The sequence below is a fragment of the Balaenoptera borealis genome, assembly GCF_965194805.1.
Source record: "Balaenoptera borealis genome assembly, chromosome: 3".
Classification (NCBI taxonomy): domain Eukaryota; kingdom Metazoa; phylum Chordata; class Mammalia; order Artiodactyla; family Balaenopteridae; genus Balaenoptera; species Balaenoptera borealis.
This window is the reverse complement of record NC_138866.1, coordinates 164,245,839-164,269,735: the sequence shown is the minus strand read 5'-3', so window position 1 is coordinate 164,269,735 and position 23,897 is coordinate 164,245,839. Positions and strand designations below refer to the sequence as shown.

Genomic DNA, 23,897 nt, shown 5'->3' with positions numbered 1-23,897 from the left:
CTCTTTGAGGAGCCGTGGGATGGCCCCAGGGTTCGAGGGGGAAGGACAGGATTGAAACTCCTCTCCCTTAAGCTATCTGATGAGGAAACGGCAGAGAGCATGAGCTCTGTACTCAATAAACCAGTGAATCACCAGTTCCATTGACGGGCTTGCTCAACAGCTGAAGGACGCTGTCAGGGACGAGGACCTGAGGGGAGCCTCGCTGATGATGAAGAATGAAGGTGTGGGGAAAACGCGGCTCCCTCCCCTCGGTGTAGCTACCTGAAGCTGCTTGTTCAGTATGAAAGGCTAGAAACGGGATGGGTCTGTTCTCAGCAGCAAACAGACGCACACACAGACAGACAGACAGACACACACACACACACGCACACGCCTGAATATTAATCAGTGCCCGTGGGACTGGGGTTTCCGCCAATGAGAGCACCCCATGCCAACTGAAGTGACCCCGTGTCTGAAAAGCTGGATCCTGGCTATTAACCGATGTGAACTGCATGACGGCCAGCACACTTTTTTGACTTTTTTCCTTGTCTCCTGGCTGCTCTTTTGCTCTATGATGGTTGTTGACTGTGTCACTTTTTCCCTGAATACTGAGTCAAAACAAGTAATATTTTATAGAGTGTGAACTTTTCTATAAACTCAGGAAATGGAAGAGGTGACATCATAATTGCCTTGAGTTCCCTTTATGATGAAGACTTTTTTTTTTTTAAAGATCTGTTTATGGGAAGAACTTAGTGAAAACATTAATGAAAATCTTGAAGGAATTAGGGCTATTAAGGATGTTAAAATAGCAAAGATGGTTAACTGAAAAAAACTGTAAGAAGTCTAATGAGAATAGAGGACAACTAAGATGAGGGTGCTTAGAAATTACACAGAGGAATCAAACCCCAGCATCACCTCAGCACCCCCACCCACAGGACACAGGGGCGGGGGGTGTGCTTACCCCGCCATGCTTCTGTTCTTCTGACACCTTCATCTCTTGTATGAAAAGGACTACACACGAGATAGGAATGAGAGCACGGCCTAACAGCAGAGGAATCTCATGGAGCCTCAGGTCTGGTGTTCTCCCTGGGGGGCTTGCGGGGACAGAAATGGGCCTTGGGTGACGTTTGGGGTGGGGCTGGAGTGTCAAGGAAAGCCTGGGGGCCATGAACATGGAAAGCCAGCTTCCTGAAAAAGTGATTTCAAGCAGTTCTAGCCGATACCAACTAAGCTCAAAAGGTGGTGGCCAGCAGAGGTCCTGCTGACGTTGCTTGAAGTTTCTTATTATGAAGGAGTCTATTCTAATTTTTTCTGAGGTGTGTGTTTACCACGGCCAAGGTAGAACAGGTGATTGATTACCAGGTAGAATCTGAAAAACCATCAAAGGAAGATTTCAACTTTTGAGAGTTATTCCTATCAATGATCTAATGTCATTCTGTATTAAATAGTCATTATACTGAAGATAACATTTGTCAATTCAGCTGCTGGTATTTGATTCCATCTAAACACTTTGGACAATCGAAACAGAGGTTTGAAGAAGGTTAGCTGAATAAAATGCTTCCCCTTAAAAGAACAGGGCTTTCTTCGAAAAGGCCAAATGGATTGATCATTTCATCCCAATTTCATCTAGACTCCCATGCGTGCTATTTGGGTGAGGAAGGCTGGAACAAAAGGACAGGTGTGGCAAACCTCAGCGAGGGAGGGAAGGTCTTTGCAAATAGTCTAGCAATGAAGTTAGCGCGTGTCCAGACTACCACGTGCTTTAACTTAACCGCTCTCCCAGGTCCTCCCTGACGGAGTCCCGGGGAGCTGTGAGATTACCGAGTAAACCTGTGAAAATGACCTAGAAGGACCCACCCATAAAGATGAGCATGAACATCTGGCGTGGCCAGCATGAAGATGGTGCTGAAAAGCAGAGTCGGAGGCGGAGTGCCACAAGCCAACCACAGTTATCTGCACACCCCTCGGCCAGGCTTTATACCAAATAAAGAAAGGGCAAAAGTGAGGAATGTATTCATATATTCTCATAGATTTGTATCTATTTGCTGGGATAAATTTTCTTTGGTATAGATGGGATATATCCTTCTAAGCTGCAAGCTGATAATGAGGACTTAGGTAAGAAATGTCTAAAATCAGGGTAGATGAATATGAATATGTACAATTAGTGGCACTTGTACTCATGCCTGTATTAATAATATGGTCACAAGTGTATGTGACGTTGTATGTGCTTGTGTATGTACCTAACTACATGTATCTTTATATATTCCAATAATACAGATTAAAACAGTGATTTCACAAGGCATACCAAGGGTGACAAGCCACCGCAACACTATGCCCAAAGCATCGCATCTTTTCTCTCCTTTACATAAAATATTTCCATAAACACTATTCACCAGGCATTTGTGGCTGGTGATATGCAGATAATCATAACTTTAAACACTCTACGGTAAGCCGTTTGGAAGAATTAGCTCATTTAAAAAAGGAAAAATAAGGATGTCACTTGACGTACATTTAAGCACAAAATCAGATACAGATTCCTGGGTGGATATAACTGCAAAAAATATTTTCTTCGTCTTCGTTCAGCTATTAGTATATGAAACCTGCCTGGAGAACCCTCAAGAAATCCAGGAGGGAAAGCTCTGTTAGTGAATTGCCCACATTCCTTCCGTCTGATCTTGCTGATTTCCGCTCTTAGCTTTAGAGCGCTGTCCTTTTTTTAGTCCCTCCTTCTATGAGTGTATTAGGAAGAACAAGGGTATGAAGCTCAAACAGTCTGGTTCAGCTACTTGTCTACCATCCGAAGCTTTATCTTGTGGGGAGCTGAGAGGCCCTCTGGCAGGGAAGGTAGTCAAATTCTCCCGGGATGAGTTTGGGAATTAACTGGATTCCATCTACCTACTTTCTCCATGGCGCCTTCGTCCATGGAAAAGAGGTGGCTTTACTCAGAAAACCAGAAAACTCTCCTTAACGGTAGCAAGTAATGGCTCCTGGGTGGAGTGGGGGAGGAAATGGTGATGATATGGAAGCTGTGTGTGGCCAACTATTTGTCAAGCTGCCTCTGTCCAGGTAACCGTTTGTTGACTGCCTTCTTATCCAGTAGGACAGGTAGCCTCATCATGTCTGTTAAGGAAGAACGGTCTGAAAGAGGACACTCTATATTAGAAGGTTTTCTCTCGGTATTTGAGAAAGCAAATCTTAGCTCCAAGCCGGTGCCGGGATTGTTAAATAGCTCTGATAGTAATTTACCCAATCAGAAGGAATGTATTTTTCTTTGTGCATGACTTTTGGTTTGATTAAACATTTTTCTAGTTCATACTGTCTAGTAGGGGTTATTTGAAACTAGAAACAGTCTTAATTTCCCACGACCTATATGTACTTACATTAACCCAATGGCAAAGAATTTAAAAAACAAGACAATTTAAGGCTGTTTTTCTTGCCAGGAGCAAAAGTGGAATAACACAGGTCCCACACAGGAACTACTCACAGTCTCTCTGCCATTCGACACAGTCCCTCTCCAGTCGCTCACGAAAACGATGGGAAAATCCCCGCAAAGGACAACAGAACAGGATGGAGAGAGGCGGGACCACACAGACAACACACAGCAGTCATGAGCACGTGCTGAGGAGGACAGCCATTCCCACTGGCCTGTTACTGTGCAGACCAAGGACAGGCAGGCGATCAAATCAAATTCCTTGTTTTAGGGGAACTAGGTCCTGGGGCAAGAGAAGCAGCATGAAGGGATGTGTGCAAACACACGTCTGCAACCGAGGGGAAGGACAAGTGAGTTGGAGCGTCTGCAGAACAAGGTCAGAAACAGGAGGCAAGGCCATGAGGGCTGCTGGCAGGAGGGCAGCTGGAGGCAGCTTCACTGGAGTAAAACATTCTGCTGTCACGCGGCCACCACTTCATTCAACACGTGCTGGCTAATCAACAGCTATCTGGTCGGGAAGGAAAGAAAGCTTTTTCTTGTCTGCTCTTTTTGGCCTTTGGTCAGATAAAACTCAGTCCAAGGTTATGACTGCTTTCCCCAAAGCATTGGAATAAAAGGATTTAATAAAACCTGAACACATTTCCTACCTCTAAATGTATGACTTATCCTCTTATCTGGATTATAAAAGTTAGTCTTCATTTGGATGAGCTCTAAGTGCTTCCTTACCAAACAAATTGCAAGGTATTCTTTTGGGATTTGAAGATATAGAATTATTGGGGTGTTTTGTTTTTTTTTTTTGGCTTTTAAAAAAACTGTACTGCTTGATCACCCTTTAAAAACTGTACACTTAGTCAATCATGGCTTAAAATAAGGCAACTTGCCAAGGACCCTTTTCTTAATGCTTAAAATGGGCAGAGGCTGGGTTGCCTGGTAGGTAATTAGGTCCCCGAGTCAGGCTGTCATGGTCCTTCTGGATGTGGCTATTCTCAGGCACGGGGTAGGGGTGCGGGCCCAAGCTGAGGGAAAGGCAACTGAGGTGTCCCTTCTGTGGACCGAGGACCTTTCCCAATTGGAGGAGCCAAGGCTAAGCTCGAGCCTCAAATATGACTCATCCTCTGGCCGGGTACTATTCTCCCCATAGATCTAGAATGCCGGAAATGGGTAGGCTGTGTAGACAGAACTTAGAGTTCTTTGGTGAGTCTGTATGTTTCAGAGCTAAGTAATTCTGTAAGCAATTTGCCTCACTCTGCTTCAACCTGCGTTAGTGGAACGGGGCCCTTAGGAGATGCACTGCAGTAGGGTGACCCCTGACTCCGGGGGCTTGATAAAGACTCCAGGCGGTTCCTGCAGGGGCGGCTCCTCGCCACTCAGCCTTGTTTCCTGCTTTCCAAGGCCTCATTTCTCCTCCTGTATAATCGCCATGAACCTTTGGGTTTTAGAGCTGGAGGGGACCTTTAAGATCATCTGATCCAGAACTTTCAATTTTCAGATGGGACCCTGAAGTCCAGTTGGGGGCAGTGATTGGCCTCAGATGCCTGCAGGTGACTGGGAGCTGGCCCCATGCGTCCTGATTTCTAGCCCATTGATTTTTCTTTTATAACACACTTCCTCCTCTCAGAAGAAGGGACCCACACTAGAACCAAACCAAAGCCCTCGAAACCTGCAGATACCTGTCAACCACAGAGACCTATGGCTAAATACACAGTCTACACGTTACAAGAGACTTGGGGTGGTGAGGGTGGGGTATTTCTGGAGACAAAACAAAGGTGGGTAGCATACGCCTGTCAAAACACGGGCCCCTGCTCCTCCGTCCCAAGCTTTAGCTCTCCCCGTGACATAACCTTTTTAGGTCGTCTCTGGCTGACCACTGTCTGTGGAGAATTTGGGGGAAGGCTGTCCACCAGAGCAGCAAGTACTCACTGTTGATGGTACCTGCTAGTGCGTTAATGTTATTCAGTCCGACAGTGGCTCCTGCCAGCCCTTGCAGAGTCCCGAGAGAGGTCAGAGAATTCATGGCTGCACCAGCAGTGGAGTTGGGGGTTGAAGCAGCCACTGCAAAACAAAAGAAAGACAGGGAACCCGGGAGAGAAAGAGCACAGGATGAGTGAAAGCCAGCTGGTCCGGGAAGTAGTCTGTCCCCATCACAGCAGACGGAGCCGGGGAGCCTTCAACCATGGGCAGTCTGGGAGTTGCGCTTAGGTTTTGGTGTGAAAGACGTGGGATTGTCCTTGTGGCAACTGTGACAATGAGATCTGGTGGAAAAAAAAGCGTCACAGCTCTGTTGTGCCAGCCAGCGAACATGTGCATTGCTGGTTAGCAGGGGACAGTCCAGGATAGGAGGCCCGACCTCCTGGGTGGCAGGTCCTTCATCAGCCCCACCTTAGAAGCCTCTGAACAAATGACTTGCACAAAAAAAGGGGAGGGAAGGGGGAGTAAAATGGCATTTCTTGTCTTTCATATTGCTTATGCTTCAGACTTGGCATTTTCTCAATGAAGCTTAAAAAAAAAAAATTCCTGGGTTTGACAGACGACTTCAGGACCCAGGTAGTGGTGCTTATAGAAGCGGGGAGTGATACGAGATAAAACCATTTTGGTCCGAACTCTCCTTCCCCTCCCCCCCTCCCCCTTTAAATAACCGCTTTATTGGGATGTAATTCATGTTATAAAATTGACTCCTTGAAAGTATACAATCTACTGATTTCAGTATAGTCACAGAGTTGTACAACCAGCACCACTAAGTTTAGAACATTTTTATGACCCTCTAAAGAAACCCATACTCATTAGCACTCATTCTACATTCTCCCCTCTCCCTTGACACTGCCAACCACTGACCTACTTTCCATCTCTGTGGATTTGCTTAGTCTGGATATTTCATACAAATGGAATCATAAAATATGTGATCTTTTGCACCTGGCTTCTTTCACTTTGCAAAATGTTTTCAAGGTTCATCCACGTTGTAGCACGTGTCAGTACTTTATCCCTTTTTATTGCTGAATAATATTCCACTGTGTGGAAACACTCCACTTTGTTTATCCATTCATCAGTTGTGGACATTTTGATTGTTTCCACTTTGGGGCTATTATGGATAATGCTGCTGTGAACATCTGTACACAAGTCTCTGGGCAGACATATGTCTTCAGTTCTCTTGAGTACATACTTAGGAGTGGGACTGCTGGGTCATATGATAAATCTATGTTTACCATTTTGAGGAAATACTAAAATGTTCTCCAAAGTTGCTGTCCTCCCTAATCCCTTTTACACTTACAATGTAAATAACATTTCAGGTATCTTACATTTGTATAGCATGATAGTCTGCTGACTTTTTTCACATATATTATCTCACTTTATCCCGGTGATAGACATAAAAGCTAAGCGAAACTCTGACCACTGATAAAAGTGGCGCTTGATCCACTTCTAGCTGTGGAATCATTGTGAGCATGTGAACATCCTTCCTTCTAGGATGACCGGGAACTTCAGTCCATCCTGCTGGAATGTTCCTGCCCAGATGGAGCTCATTCCTGCTGTGCCTTCAGAAACCACACAGTATTGCTTGCAATGCACCTTGCTTGGGATTCCTTCTGGGTGAGGCTAGATCAAATGCCTGAAAAATGAATTCCCCACCTTGTCACATTTCTGCCCATGTACAGCATTAGCTTCTGACTCCTCATAATGTGTACGTATTTTCTTTCTCTTTTTAAAATAAAATTATACATAATCAAGTCAATGTTTCTATAGTCCTTTTGTGTTATGAAACTTTTCAAGTACACACAAAAAAAGAGACGATAGTGACAAATTCCTTCAAACTCATATCCAGATTCTAGAATATTTGAGAACCACCCTATTTCCTACTTCCATCTTATCCCTACATACTTCAGTATGCAACTCTAAAAATTGAGGACATTTTCTTTTAAAACCCCAAACCACTTTTCTCTTTCCTCTTGAATCAGTTTTATTAAGGTTATAGCTTTCTAGGAATTTGTATATTTCACTGAAGTTTTCAAATTTATATTGGTATAAAATTACTCATAATTTCTTCTTAATAAATTTTAAAAATCAGGAGCATTTACATTTAAGTTCCATTTCTTTGTCTGCTTGGGTTACTGAGAGAAGCATGTGAAAATCCTCCACTATGGTAATGCCAATTACTCCATGTAAATATGTAAATTTGGGGGAATACCTCTTGAAGCTACTTTACAACTTCCACAGATGTTTGTAGATCATTGTATCTTCTGTTGAAATAAACTTTTTGTGGTGATCTCTTTATTTCTAGTTTTACCTTGACGTCTGTTTTATATGATGTTAAAAAAAAGCAGCACCAGCCCTTCTTTTGTTATTTGCATGGTATATCTTCTGCCATCTTTTTTTGTCTGTTTATATTTTAGCTCTATCTCTTATAATCAATATATAAACAGGTTTTCAAAAATAGAATACAGCCTAATAATTTGATAGTCTTTTAGCAGAACTATTTAAATTTTGTGGTATACATCCTGCCTATATTACATTTTTTCTCTTCTTTCTTGCCTACCTTTAGGATTACTTGTTGGTTTTTTCCACATTCCATTTTCCCCCTCTACTACTGGAGGTAATATTTAATATCTGGAGGTAATATTTATTATTTGTATTCTTTTATGTATTACCATAAAAATTTTAAGTCACACATAACTTACAAGAATCAAAGTTAACATTATCTTTATTCTTTGCCAGAACATTTGCTAGAATGTTTCTCCATTCGTGTATATGCTTAGGACAATTTCTAGAGACTTTAAGTGGTTGATTTTTTAAATAAGTTTCACCAGTTATGGGTCTTTCACTGGGAAAAAGTCCACAGATATCCTCATACTGCCATTCTAGAAGTTCTTCCCTGGTGTCACCTAAAATTGTGTGAAAACTCTTCAGGCCTTTATTACTGGCTTAGAATCAGAACATGCCTTAGGGATAGTTTTTACCCCTTACTCACAGGCACAACAGTCTGGTAAGAGCTATCACATGTAGACTGACGTCAGACAGAAGTGTATTTTTCTATGGGAAAGCGGGGTGGGGGGACTTCAGTTTCTGGCAGTTAGGTGGTCTAGGTTAGCAGAGAGACTCTCCCACTGAAAAAAAACTAAAATGCTTAATAAGATATTTTTAAAAATATTTTTAAATTGCATCAATAACTGACCATTTAGTAAGAAATACTCAGAAATCAATGATGTAAGTGAAAGATGGAACCCAGAGAAGTAAGTAGAGCATTGAAGGTAGCTTTCCCCTTAAGGGCATTTGGTGAACCAGATAAATTTGAGCTTCAGTTCTCAAAGCTTCCCAGTACATAAGAAATACAAGAAAGCCTAGGGCCCACTTGAGGTAAAGCATCTAAGAAGAGGCTTCCCCACCAATAAGTCTGGAACACTAAAAGGCTAAATAAACAGTCAGTGAACAAGATATACTCTCACTTCAGAAACTGTAAGGAAAACTGCCTGTCTCAAAACTTAGTGCGGAGTATGGCAAGGGGAATTTCCCTCTGAAAATATATAACCAACTAGCCCTCACATCAGTTTGCAAACCAACTTTATCTGACTGGTCAAAACTGCTCAAGCCAGCAATTTAAAGTGGTCCCTAGCTTGTACTGTCTTCCAGCATCCTGCAGAATCAACTCTAAGTCAACCTTGAAAAGGCCCATTTTCAGCAAAGAATTCTCAAAAATAAGGTTCCAAGATAGTTAAGCTCACAATAAAAAAAAATCACAAGTACCAAGAAGCAGCAGAGACAGAGTTAGACAGACACCATATTTAGATCCACCAAAACTTCAGATATTGGAATTATTAGCACACAATAGAATGGAGGTATATTTAACATGTTTGCACAATTTAAAAAGGGTGGAAAATGAAAAAAAAAAGATTAATAAGAAATGACCAAGTATACTGATAAAATTATTAAATAAAAGTCTTAGAAGTGAAAAAACATAATAATCAAAATATAAAATTCAATGGATACATAGGTTTAACAGGATATTAGATACAGTCACACAGAGAATTTGGTGAGCTGGAAGACAGACCTGAGGAGATTATACATAACTGAGAAAGAAAAGATAACAGATTAAGGGACATGGACTAGTCTAACATATTTCTAGCTGAAGTTCCTGAAGGAAAAAGGAGAACAGGGAAAAGGCAATATGTAAAGAGTTAATGACTGAGAATTTTCCATAACTGATACAAGATCCTCTCCCACATCCACGTGTTCAAAGGTCCCAGTGAATTTCAATCAGGAAAAACGAAAATAAATACATAATTAGATGCACCACAGCAAAAAATGCAGAACACCAAAGAAAAGAAGATTTAAAAAACAACCAGAGAGAAAAAAAAACCTCAAAAGACCACAATTAGACATCTCAGTACCTGACATCTAAACAGTAATAATGTAAGGAAGTTAGTAAAAGGTGCTGAGATAAATTAACCGTCAAGCTAGAATATCCAGCAAAAATGTATTTCACAAACTAGGACAAAATAAAGAAGTACTTTTCACACAAAAGCTAAGAGACTTTTTCACCATTAGACCCTCACTAACTGAAGTTCTACTGGATATACTTCCAACTAAAGGAGAAATGATCCCAGATGAAAGAAGGAGGAATAATAAGCAAAGGGTGTGGTAAATATATGGGCATACCTAAATAAATGCTATATAAAATAACAATGGACTGAAATTCAAACCAAACCAAACCAAACCAAACCAAGTTAGAGCTAAAATACACGACAACATGAATACACCACCCATGGGTTGGTGCGGGGGTGGGGGGGGTGGGGGGGGAGCTTTTTTGAGTTAAAGTATCGTAAGATCCTTGAAAGAAAAAGAAATTTCTTGGGCTTCCCTGGTGGCGCAGTGGTTGAGAATCTGCCTGCTAATGCAGGGGACACGGGTTCGAGCCCTGGTCTGGGAAGATCCCACATGCCCTGGAGCAACTAGGCCCGTGAGCCACACCTACTGAGCCTGTGCGTCTGGAGCCTGTGCTCCGCAGCAAGAGAGGCCGCGATAGTGAGAGGCCCGCGCACCACGATGAAGAGTGGCCCCCGCTTGCCGCAACTAGAGAAAGCCCTCGCACGGAAGTGAAGACCCAACACAGCCAAAAATAAATAAATAAATAAACAAATGTGGGGTTTAAAAAAAAAAAAAGAAAAAGAAATTTCTTGCTTGCTTTTTTTTTCTTTTTCTTTTTTTGGCTGCGTCAGGTCTTAGTTGCGGCACACGGGATCTTTCGCTGCGGCGTGGGCTTCTCTCTCGTTGTGGTGCACGGGCTCCGTAGTTGCCGTGTGCGGGCTTAGCTGCCCCGTGCCTGTGGGACCTTAGTTCCCCAACCAGGGCTCGAACCCGTGTCCCCTACATTGGAAGGCGGGTTCTTAACCACTGGACCACCAGGGAAGTCCCAAGAAATTTCTTTCTCAAGAAAACTGACTAAATCTCAGTAGCAAGAGCAGGAGTTTGTGACATGTGAGCCACAAGCAGCAGGTTGTGCTATCCCCTCTCCTCCTCTCCCCCAGCTCAGCACAATGGAAGCTCTACCCCAGGAGGCTGTGGTCAAGAAGATGGGGGCTCTTTTCAGCTCCCAAACTATAGCGATGGTTTCTCCTAGGGAGGGGTAGACCACTGGCCTTTCTAACCATCCTTCCTCCCTGGCCCTGTTTTGCAGAAACTCTACTGCAGGTCAAGAAGTGTTGAGTCCTTTCCTCAAACCAGCCTGTACTCAGAGGGTGGAAGCTCACCCCAGGCACAGCCCTCGGAGAATACTGGGCCCAACTACCCTCATCCCATCTTGCTTCTGCGGGGAGGTTCTATGCCCAGAGAAGCAAGCTGAGAAGAGCAGGTGCTACTGCCCTGGTGCACCACCCCTCTTGTAGGCCAGGGGTTGCCTGAAGCGAAGCAGGTTGCTGTCCCTGCCCTCAGCTCCAGGGCAGTGGCAAAGAGGGTCTGCCCACAGAGAGAGAGAGAGCGGTCACAAGAACAGAGAGCTCCATAACTTTCCCTAAGAGGAATGAATTTATTTGGAACATAGTGCGGGGAAGTTCAAGCCTAAGGCACCATGGAAAACAATAGATATTTTGGTGGTGGGCCATTAAGAGGAACAAAATGGTAGACCACCCAGAAGTTTAACAGAGATAACCAGAGAAACAGAGAGATAAGAAGAGTGTTCCTGGGGTCACAGCAAGCTTCAAGGAATGAATGGCCTTGAAGACTTTCCCTATGGAGGGGTCTGACTTTAACAGAATCAGACTGTGGTGGCCATTTGTGCCCAGGGTCAAAAATAATAGATTAAACAACTGGAAATTAATGGAGGCTGGGTGGGACAGCAATAGAAACAGACCAGCCAGAAACTGAACAGGGAATCCGGCAGAAAGGCATTCAAAGAGAGCCATTTGGAAGAATTATGCCGTTTAAAAAAGGAAATATAAGAATGTCACTCACAGCCTGAGGCTGTGTTCTCTAAGGAGTGACATCAGAAGCATATTGTAGGGGAACAAACTTCACTTGCTAAGTCACTAAGCAAATCAGCAAACAAGAAGCAGCTGGGTTTGGTGGGGGAGAGTAGGGAGGAACAGTGTCCAGAATAAAATGTCTAGTTGTTCTCAAATTATGAGATGTGCAAAGAAATGAGAAAGCGTGATCCACACACAGGAAAGAAAGCAGGCAACAGAAACAGTTTGAGACGGCCCAGACACTGTTCTTAGCAGACAAAGACATCAAAGCAGCCATTATATATATGTTCAAAGAACGAAAGGAAACCAGATCTGTCTACACTGTCTATAGGAGACACGTTTTAGATTCAAAGCCACAAACAGGTTGAAAGTAAAAGGGTGGAAAAGTATATACCAGGCAAACAGCAACCGTAGAGAGCTGGACTGGCCATACTAGAATGAGTCAGCATAGACTTGACCATCATTTTAGAGAGAAAGAAAACTGGGTCAACTGCTTGCATTGCAAAGGGCCTTAATACACTTTCATGAAAATCTGTGTCTTTGGTAGCTCATGAAAGAATTCCAGGGCCAGTGTGCAGTGACCGGCAGAAAACCCTTATTTTATTCAGGGCTCTGTTTTTCTTTACCTCCCTCAGACTCTTCATTCAGATCTAAGAAAAGGGAAAGGAATGGAAAGGACCAGGGTGAGGAGGTGACATATTCCTCCAACAGCACAGGAAGTGAACGTGAAGCAACCTGGGAGGAGGCATGGAGGGGAGTAAACTGAGTACCTGGGTCAGGATGCCCTCTGGCACACATCTGAGAAACACGTACAAGCTACTGTTATCATCAGAAAGGCCCCCAGACCCGGGTGCCATTCGCAGCAACGATGGAGAAGGGCGGGTACCCGCGCCCTCAGGTCACTAATCTGGAGAAGGTCGCTTATTAGTAGGGACGCCGCCACGTTCCTAGAAGCCTCACGTGACCTGTCACCATGCTGATGTGGGGTATTCCTCACAGCTGCCGGAGACCCGACACCTACGACAGGGCCTTATCACCTCAGTCTCTGTAACGTGAACTTTTCAGGGTCGTTTACCGCACAGACCTCATGAGTCTCTAATCCTCTGCACCACCCCTTGGCGGGGGTCGCCCTGTATCTAAACGGTGGTGGCAGGAGAGGGATCACAAAGGTTAGCATGGGCGTCCTGAGGAGGAACAGGTAAAGTGTATTAGCTTGGCCCGGCAGGTGCTGAAAAATGAGGCTATGGCTGTAAACAACACACTGTCACGATTTCATTGTTCTCTTTCAAAAACAGAAAACTGGAGGCAAAGTGGGTCTGTAGTTAAGACTGAGTGCTTTGCAGCACTATTTACAACAGCCAAAACACGAAAGCAACCTAAATGTCCATCGACAGATGAACGGATAAAGAAGAGGTGGTATATAGATATAATGGAATATTACTCAGCCATAAAAAAGAACAAAATGATGTCATTTGCAGCAACATGGCTGGACCTAGAGATTATCCTACTAAGTGAAGTAAGTTACACAGAGAAAGACAAATATCATATGATATCACATATATGTGGAATCTAAAAAAATGATACAAATGAACTTATTTACAAAACAGAAACGGACTCACAGACATAGAAAACAAACTTATGGTTACCAAAGGGGATAGCAGGGCAGGGTAGATAAATTCGGAGTTTGGGATTAACATACACACACTACTATACATAAAATAGATAATCGATAAGGACCTACTACATAGCACAGGCAACTCTACTCAATATTCTGTAGTAACCTATATGAGAAAAGAATCTGAAAAAGAATGGATATATGTATATGTATAACTGAATCACTTTGCTGTACACCTGAAACTAACACAGCATTGTAAATCAACTATACTCCAATAAAAAAAAAAAAAAAAAAAGAAACAATATGCAAGTGAGAGGTTTCTTTATGTCTTGCTTTTCTATTTATTTAAAACCCAGGAAGACTGGCTATGGTGCACTGTAGTTTTCTGACCTCTTGTTGTGCTGTTCTTGGATGGTCCCAGTAGACTGATGGGGAGAGGGTGAAAAATAGGAGGGAGAGGAATCAAACATGAGATTAATTGAACTAAGTAACTTGCCTTAAAATGAGAAGACTCCATGTGCTCCAGTGCTTTGGAAAATACAATGAAAATTCAGCCCGGCTTGAGTCTAAATTGTAAAAGATATCTCGACTGTGTATCTAGCTGCCTTTAAGAACCTTCTGAGTTCTAGCAAACAATCTGTTTAAAGCAAAAGGAAAACTCAAATTTGTCATACAGCCAATCTCAATCAAATACTTCAAAACCAAATATTCAAGAGACACACGATAGAGAAAAGCCCTTAGACACAAAGACAGACGCACATTAAATGCCACCAACACGCATATCTTCCTATTTCTGTGCTGGCAGACTGGCCGGATGCTGCCTTGGGTAACTGCATTCTGCCCTCCTAAAATTCCCTTCCGTCTCCACTGAGAACTGTGTCCTTCGCTTTCTCAGTTCAACTGTTTACAAGACGCCAAAGGAACATTGGTAAATAGATGTTGGCTCAGCTTTGCCCACAGCACCTCCTTCAGTCGAAGGCTGCTCCACGCAAAGGAGAGGCCGGCCGTACAACAAAGCCGAGAGGAAGGCGGGTGGGGAGCAGAGCCACCTCACCTCCCGGGCAGTGAGGACAGACCCTGTCATACGTCATGTTTCACGCCTGCTGTACCACCAGCTCAAGACCGCCAAGCAGCCCAAAGAGGTTCTGAGCGGCTAGCCAGCCAGGAAATGAAATGGCCAAGCAACACACCAGAGCCATGTGTCTATGACCTCACATGGAAATGCAGTTCTGTGTCTTTGGATGAAAAAACTGCAGGAGGAGGGGCTTCCCTGGCGGCGCAGTGGTTAAGAATCCGCCTGCCAATGCAGGGGACACGGGTTCGAGCCCTGGTCTGGGAAGATCCCACGTGCCGTGGAGCAACTAAGCCCATGTGCCACAACTACTGAGCCTGGGCGCCTAGAACCAGTGCTCTGCAGCAAGAGAAGCCACCTCAATGAGAAGCCCGCGCACCGCAAAGAAGAGTAGCCCCTGCTCGCCGCAACTAGAGAAAGCCCACACGCAGAATGAAGACCCAACACAGCCATAAAAAAACCAAAAAAAACAAAAAACTGCGGGAGGGGGACAGTGGGGTGGAGAGGGAGGGGGCCGGGGGAGGGGGAGACTGGCGGTGAGGAAGTACATCTCTGCCTGTTACGGAATCACTTTGTTCATGTGACCAGGTCAGTTCACTGACGGAAAGACTCCAAGCTCAGGAATCCCCAAACACCCATCCTAATCTAAATGATAAGATGGGTGCTTTCTTCTCAGAGCCAGGGGATGCCTTGCTGAATGATGTGTCTAGAAGAGCTTCTTGACTCAGGTCAAAACTGCAGGTAACAGATGGAGGGCCCAGGTCATCTGGTCCCTTGCTATGCTGGGAGACAGAGAGGGCAGAGGGAGAGAGGGGGAGAGGGAGAAGAGGGGTGACGGAGAAGAGGGGTGACGGGGAAGAGGGGTGACGGGGAAGAGGGGTGACGGGGAAGAGGGGTGACGGGGAGAGGGGGAAGTGGGGGAGGGGGAGAGGGGGAAGAAGGGGAGGGGGAGAGAGGGCGAGAGACTGGGGAGAGAGAGAGAAGGCAGGAAGGAAAAGGAAGGAAGGAAGGGAAGGAGGAAACAGTGCTAGAAGAGCCCCCAGAAGAACTGCTGTTCAGCACAGAGCTGAGAACTGGACTCACTCATATCCTCAGCCCAAGGATTTGTTTCTCTTACATCAATAAGTCCTTCACACATACTCTCTCATTTCCGGTTGGTCCTCCCAGGAAACCCACGCACTGGCTGGGGAAGAGGAGGAGGAAGCAGAGGGGTATGTGTGGTGCACACGGTGCGGAGGTACAGGACGGGACCCTCTCCAGCTGTGTGGCCAATCAGGGGGGCCAAACAGCAAGACACACACAGCTGTGCGAGAAGGGCTGTTTGGAAAACTTTCTTAAACCAGTATAACAAGCAAGCCTAATCTTACCTGAATTTTAAAAAGATGTTCCATTTGTTTTCTTTTTATGTTTATTTGTGCCAGAGATAAAAGCTTATTCTCTTTTTCTCAGCCTTCCAGAGAGAAAGGACCTTTGCTTCACTTCCCAGGAAAGAGTCCCCTGGTCTCTGCTTCTCCCAGGCCCCAGCGGCCTTGATACCCTTTCTGGGGACAAGGGTGACTCATCTGACTGCACAGACTCGGGGGGCCCTGCTGTCCTCCGGGCCAGAGTCGGGGCCTCTGAATTGAAATACGAGACACCAACGGGTGCCTGAGAAAGGCCTTCTTGCTCTCTGTTCTCTTTTTGTTCTAACTTCTGCATGACTGGGTAGGTAAACTAAGTTTATTTAGGCCTCCAGGGCAATGTTTAGAGAGGGAGGTAAGAATCACTACTCTTGTTCTCTAAGGTAGGCAGAATTTACTGTCCCCCTAAAGAGGTCCATGTCCTAATCTCAGGAACCTGTGAACATGTCAGGTTACATGACCCAGAGGAATTAAAAATTGTGATTTGGCTGACCTTGAGATGGGGAGATTTTCCTGGATTATCTGCGTGGGCCCCATGTAAGCACAAGGGTTCTTATCGGGGGCTGGAAAGAGAACCAGAGAGACAGCAGCACGAAGACACAGCAGCTCTGAAGATGGGAGAAGGGGCCGGGAGCCAAGGGGAGTCAGTGGCCTCTAGGAGGATCTTGTTCTTACAAGGGGGGATTACATTCTTTTCACATCAATTTGCAACACTTGAACATTCGACATCTTCTCCCCTGGGGAGGCGAATGCGTGGCCAATGACCGGTCCTCCAGCCTTCATCATCAGGCTGGTCCTCAGGAGACTACATCTGGGGGTACAGCTTTGAGAGGGTCTGGACGAGGGTGAGCTGGCCTGAAAGCCAAGCTGAGAGACAAACAGGTGACAGAAAGGTAAAACTTAGCCTAGAGAGGAGAAGGCTAAGGGAAGAAACAGTCTGAGGTCTTGACACAGAGAGAGAGTCGTTGTAGCTCCAGAGACCCCAGCGGGGACCAGTGGGTGGCGGCCGAGAGGGGCAGAGTCAGGGTGAGGAAGAACTGGCTTGCACAGCGGGCCCAGCTTCCCCCTGTTTGTGGGAACAGGAAAGCAGAGGCTGCCGCATGGTCACGGATCGGGGGTTTCGGCAGACCCCGCGGCTAGGCTGGGTGGCCTCCGAGTCCAATAAACCAAGGTCTGAGAAGCTCTTACTTTCTCCACTAGGACTGAACACACACTGGCAGCATCTCCCGGCGGGGCAAACGAGGACTCCGAGAAGGCAGGACTCGACCCTCAGTGACGGGACCGGCCCCTTCGCCCACAGCATCACTGAAGGGCCTGAGAGCCCAGGGCTGCTTGGAGGCTGCAGGCCAAAGGGATCCACACAAACACAGGCCCCATCGAGCTGAAGACATCACAGGCTCCCACCTTCTCTTCTGAGCAGGAGAGGCACGCAACTCAAACCCCAAATGGCCGGATCGTGGGGGAAATGATCGCCAAGAGAAAGGCCAGCCTTGCGCGGGGGACACTCCCTCCGACCTGCGGCCCAGGGCTGCCGGGCTGCTCCGCCGGCCACCGCGTCAGAACCATCTGTCTCTGGAGGCGGGGACCACGATGCCCTGAGACGGTGCAGGAACCACACACGCTGGATGGGAAGGAGGTGTAGCCCAGGGTCTCCTGCACCGCAGTCCCCTGGACGTTCCCTGGGACCTGCCGGTGGTGAGGCTCAGGGCTGTGGATTAACACACCCTCTCGGTGCGTCTCCTGCTCGTTAAAGATTCGGACCCACTGGTCTCAGGGGTGTGTGCGTGTAGCATCGCCAGGTCCCCTCCAGGCTGGGTGCAGAATTTAGTGTGGGGTGTGAGGAGGTGAGAGGCTAAGAGGAGGTGAGGTTGGGTTTGTGATAAGACAGGGGAACAGATGCTGGGAGGTAGGAACCAGGGGTAAAAAACTATGGAAGAGTGAAAAGTTCTGGTTCTATCTTGCACATAAAGAAGTCCCGCCTGGAGGTGAGTGTATTACAGGGCAGGAGTTCACTTGTCTTATTTCCTAGAACCTACGAGAGGGACTGACACATCGTAGGCGCCACACAGGGACGTGCTGAGTGAAGGAAGGGGTGGAAAGTCCACTGTGGCCGCGGCAGGTGCACTGGACTCTGTGTCCGGCCGCTCCCAGGACGAGGCTCCGCACGGGCCTCCGTGAGCTGGAGGGAGGGCGTCCACCTGCCGACGCTGTGGCCGCCCAGAGGGCCCCCCATGGCCAGGTGAGCCCGGGGCGGGGTGAGGGGCTCTCATTAACTGTTCCTTGAACACCGGAGGAAGGGTGGGGATGCCATCACAGACAGAACTGGCCAAGCCAGCTGCTGCCTCGTCACCGGCACAGCAGCAGAGATGCCCTTCGTTCCTCTGGCGTGGCTGCCACAGAAGGAACCAGAGGCCCCTCTGAGGTCCCCAAGGCTCCACGCTGGCCTGGCCCCTGCAGAGGCAGAGACCTCGTCCTCCCTCTCCTCGAACTGTGATCAGGGACATGGAGGAAATCCCGGCTTCCTTCTCATTCTTTGCACGAGGTGGGCTGGTCAGCAGTTTGGGGGGAGGCTGACTGCTGATTGTAGGGAACGTGGCTCTTCCCCCTTTGTTGTGTGGCCGCGTGCCTTGCGGGATCTTAGCTCCCAGACCAGGGATTGAACCCGCGCCCCCTGCAGTGAAGGCGCAGAGTCCTAACTGCTGGACCACCAGGGAAGTCCCGGCTCTTCCTCCTTTTCCGGATTCCAGATCCACCGAGAAAAGTAGAAAAGTGGTCATTGGGGGCCATCAACCTCTGATACGGACCACGCCTCTGTCACCCTCCCTACGCGAAGGTGATCTTTCCCTCCGTTCTTTTATTGGTGCACTGGCAGGGCCTGTCTCGGATATGTCTGCCTCTGAAAGGACCACGCTTTCTAGGAACCCAGTGCCTCAATTTCCTCCTGTTAACCCCCTCCCCACTTTTCCTGGACTGCAAGATTTTTAAAAAGCTACAACGAGACGACATTAATAGAGGACGCCAAGAATCTGCCTTTAGTGCATCCACAAAACGCTTTCCACAGACGAATGAGACGGTGTAAGCACAGTGGTTTTGTAGTTTAGGAAATAAATAAAATAACTGCAAACAGAGAAAACTGCCTGCATCGACCAAACACACTCAGGACGGCGAAGCCCGCGGTCACCGCTCTGTGTCACACAAGCTTGGATGCTCGGAAAGGGGGCAGAGTCATGAAGCGGTGACACAGGCAGCCGTGGGGACTCGCCAAGCAACAGTGTCTCCTCTTCTAAGGGGTCTAATTATCCCACAATACCACACGTCTTATTTTAAATTTATTCCCTGAAAGGTTTTTTTGGGGGGCGGAGTGGGGTGAGGAGAGGAGGGATGACAGGGCAGGAGGTGGCTGTTTGGGTTGGAAAATGGCATTGAAAGCTTCCAAGGTGTTCCGATCTCACTACCCGACGGTCTGTACGGGCACGTCCGTGACCCCATAGACACCTGCATCACTTTCTTCCTTCACTAACCTACTTCCAACTCACCAGGAGACCGGTCAACAACTTGGTGTGTGTAACGCTGGGCCAGACAAGTCATTATTGGTTCTCAGATGGGCCAGAGGAACACTCTGAGTCTGAAGGACCAGAGGAAGAAAGCCCCTTGTTGGGACTCTGAGTCCTTTCTGAGCACTAGTCTATGACAGCAAATGTTTCTGGAGGCGAGAAAGTGGTATGGAAACGGACGTGGGCAGCATCAACCTCTTCACGTCTACTGCAGCCCCACTGTTTTCTTCACTTTAATTGTCACTTAACAAGTGCTCGCTGGAGCCGTCACTGGGTGATGTTTCTAAGAAAGAATCTACTTCATTAGTTGTCAACAACCTAGGTACCTCCGCACCTTGCCTATTTTCAGTACCCTCCCCTGTCCCATGAAGAGGGACACAAGAATGAAGGTGTAATTTGGGGCCATGAGCTTGAAACAGTCAGTTTATATTGATATCAACTCAGCCTATATGGATCAAACAAGAATGGAGCAAAGGAAAGGGAAAATTGGACCTGCTTCCCCTTCTAATGATATTTTGCTTATGAATTACCAAAGTAAAAGTACACGCCTCCCCATAGCTGGGCCCTGATATTTGCTTTTTTTTTTTAAAAATAGATGCTCATAGGGGCTTCCCTGGTGGCGCAGTGGTTGAGAATCTGCCTGCCGATGCAGGGGACACGGGTTCGAGCCCTGGTCTGGGAAGATCCCACATGCCACGGAGCAACTGGGCCCGTGAGCCACAACTACTGAGCCTGCGCGTCTGGAGCCTGTGCTCCGCAACAAGAGAGGCCGCGAGAGTGAGAGGCCCGCGCACCGCGATGAAGAGTGGCCCCCGCTTGCCGCAACTAGAGAAAGCCCTCGCACAGAAACGAAGACCCAACACAGCCATAAATAAAATAAATAAATAAAAATTAAAAAAAAAAAAAAAGATGCTCATGGACACAAATTGAAAAAGCATGGTGATTTCCTTATAAGGATGAAGAAACTCAGAAATATAATTCCAGGTCCCCAGGAGCTCCTGCTTTTGAACATTTCCTGGGGTGGCAGAAGTGGTGGCCCCCTCAGCTGCGGCTAACAACCTGTGGCCCCTTGGGCAAATCACTTAACCTCCCAGGCTTCTGTTTCCTCATCTGCATCATGAGTGAGGCACCTGGATGGATGATCTTGAAGATTCCTTGTGATTATGAAATGGGATGATTTGACCAAGCTCTGGACTCTGGAGAGAAAAAGTGAGGAACACGGATCTCTGTGGAAAGCAAGTGCATGTCACTGGGAGGTTAATGAAGACCTGCTGGATCCTGGTCTGTCCTGAAAAGGGGGCAGACCTTCCTTTCGATAACAGGACCCCAAGGTTGGCAAGAGGTCACCTGGCAGAGTTCAAGGTCCGAGATGCTAATGAGCTGCACTTCAGCTACTTGGGTGGTTTCCTTTGCAAATGATCGACCACAGAGCACACACTCAGTATACTGCCTGAAATAAAACAAACCACTCTCTGAGGGCTTCACTCTCAGTGGTGACAGCTACAAGGAAACGGGTCGACTATGGTTATCGTGCTTTATTTAATCCAATAGAGCATTTTGTCTTTGATAAGCAGGTGTGTTGGTTCTATAACATCAAGTCAAGTTTGAAGTTCACTGCCATCTTCTTCAGCTAAGCCCCAAAGCAGAAAGAAGTAAGGAAAGGGTCTACTCCCTGCATTTATATTCTAATATTTTTAGGAAGGGTGGGGAGATATTTGTTTTCTGAAGGCAAAGGTTCAGAGAAAAAATATCACTGGATCTTATTCCAGTTTTAACCTAGTTTCTTACTGTCCAGAGTAGCAGAATTTAGTGTCACTCCCAAATAATCATCTTCCCCAGATGATACTTTAATGTCTTTTTAGCAATAGCATGTATTACATATACATATTCCCTCAATAGTTCAATAAGGGTAAAAGTGGACAATTCCATTTCACAACGGAGAAAACTAACCAAAGAAAGATGAAATGATTTGCTCTAAATCAGTCCTTCAGCTCCTGGTCAAGATGTCCACACACTCTAGAAAGAAAATGAAACTGTAATTCCTCTATCACATTCTTTAGATTAACTGGTTTTTAAACCTCTGCCCCGGGCATGAACTTTTTTCGGTTTCTAGCCCTAGACACTTAAATTCTTGACTTACGCATGACGTGAATACCTTCCTGTCTCAAATCCTGTACAGCCTCCCAGTCCTGACCTCCTCCTGTTCATGTCTCAGCAGCAAAGGCATTCCCTCTTTTAAGGCTACACCATCCACTTACTGAACGTTTTTACGGCTTTGTGCCCTGTCCCGTACATTAGTGTATAACCTAATCCTGGGGCAGCTGGGAAGGCAGGCATGGGAGCTGCTGCCCTGGGGCTGGGGACACGCGGGACAGATTCTCACACACGCTGCTCCAGGCGCCAGACAAGGGGCTTAGAAGAGGGTTTGATTCCATCCCTCCAACCTCCGCCCCCTTCAGTCCATCAGTTTTCACCTCTCGCTGGCCTCTTCCTTTCCTTCCCTGTTCTGCCTCCTCCTGAACCTAGAAGCATGTTTACGTTTCTCCATCTTAAAATTTTTCCTCCTATTGACCCTGCTAGACTTTGTAAAAGAAACCACTACATTTCATGAAAGTGTCATATATCAATACATAATTCCCGCCTCCAGGCTCACATCCCCCCTCCTCTCACGGCCTCCGGAACCATGACATCACGCCACCGCTGCAGTGATTGGCCACTTGGCGGTGAACCACCTGCCCAGTGGCGAAACTCAAATGCCTCTTCTCTGTGCTCACATTCACCTCCTTCCTGCTTGGTTCCCTGGATACCAGGCTTCCCCGGAGCTCCCTTCCCACCACCTGCCTCCTCCCGACTGTCCCCCAAACACGGTCGTCAGCCCAGGCTTCACCCCCCAGGCCCCTGCTCTGCTGTGTTTGGTGATTCTAGCTCAATGATCCCACCCAGGCCCCATCTGGCTGACATCTGCCCGCCTCCCCGCCTCTGCAGCTGATCCAGGGCAAGATCAAGTATCAGGTAACCCATCTGCTTTGGGGATGTATTTAAATGAAAGGCCAGTTCACATGTGCCTCAGCCCAACGTGTATAAAACCAAACCATCTTCCACTATAAACTTTTCCTGCTCCCGACTGCCCTCTCTCTACTAATGAAAGCGCTGTCCTACTGGTCCCCAAGCTCAATACACTCCCGTCTTCAACTCCTTCCCTTTGTCTCGCCCACATCTAATCGGTACCCAAGTGCCGTCACTGACACTCTTGCGCTCCAAGTCCTTCCATGGCTCTTCACTGCCTGCGAGAGGAAGTTCTAGCTTCTCAGCCGCGGCTTTCAGGGCCCTCCCTCCCTGGTTCCTATTTCCCATCCATCTCCTGCTGGTGAACAGTGAGATGCATTTCCATTTGCTGACTGAATGCTTTTTCTGTGTTTTCTCAAGCTTGACACATCTGATAAATCTCCCATTTCTACCTCCCAAAATCCTATTCGTCTTATGATTTTGGCTCCAATGCCAACTCTCCTGTTAAAAGTTACCCTCATTTCCTCAAGACAGAATCTCTGCTGTCACTGACACCTTGTGCCTTATCTGATTCCTGCTCTTCAACCAGAAGAGTCCAGGGTGGGGCATTTTGCTTATTTTTTTGCATGTGGCCACTGCATCCAGTTTAAGGGGTTAAGCCACATACGAATGAAGCATTTACATTTTGCTGCTTTTAAGTCTTAAAGCATGGACCTTAGATCATAAGCCTCTGGGAAGTTGTGACTAGAGTCAAGTTTTGTTGCTTTTTCCATCTACTATAAAACACAATTAAGCGCTCGATACATGCTTTTACTAGTGCCAGCAATGATAACATGGTTATATCAGACAGCAACACAGATAATTTGGGGGGCGGGGTAGTCTCACTGAGTGGCTGCGTTATAGAGAAGACACACCTCTGAGCTCACACACACCTCACAAGGGGCCATGACGTGGACCTGCACACGATGCAGGAGACTGTGCAGGGCAACGTTTACACTGAAGCACGGACACAGCACAGCCTCCAGAGCCACTGAAGCAAACACGCGGAGAATGAGAGCCCCTATCTAAAAATATTGAAAAAGTGCACCTCGAACAAAGCAGGACCAAAGCCCTGAGTGAGTGACAGCCCTACGAATGAAGGACGGGATGTGTCCACCCCCGGGGCCAAGCTTGCAGAAATCCAAGCTCTGCGGCAAAGGGGAGGACCATACGGTATCGTCACCCACTCGGCGGGGCAGCTTTAGTAAGCTTTAAATTAGCTCAGGACGATTAAGAGACGGCGCCAGGGCAGGGGCATCTCATCGACTGCACAGGGCAGCACGGCCACCGCGCGAAGCTGTTCTGACGGCAGGTGCTGAGATGCCTCTGGCAGCTCGGGAAACTAATGAATGAGACAA

General features: G+C 46.8%; 1 protein-coding gene across 12 annotated transcripts in view; it reads right to left on the bottom strand.

Annotated features, from left to right (window-relative positions):
• CELF2 (CUGBP Elav-like family member 2) overlaps positions 1 to 23,897 on the bottom strand; it is a 525,599-nt gene that overhangs the window by 16,026 nt on the left and 485,676 nt on the right. For 9 of the 12 annotated variants that reach the window (XM_082385484.1, XM_082385487.1, XM_082385481.1 and 6 more), the window contains one exon: positions 5,342 to 5,461. In XM_082385484.1, the coding sequence (XP_082241610.1) occupies positions 5,342 to 5,461 (120 nt within the window). Of the gene's footprint in view, positions 1 to 5,329; positions 5,462 to 23,897 lie in introns of all 12 variants that reach the window. The other 3 variants (XM_082385485.1, XM_082385482.1, XM_082385488.1) reach the window with 1 other exon arrangement.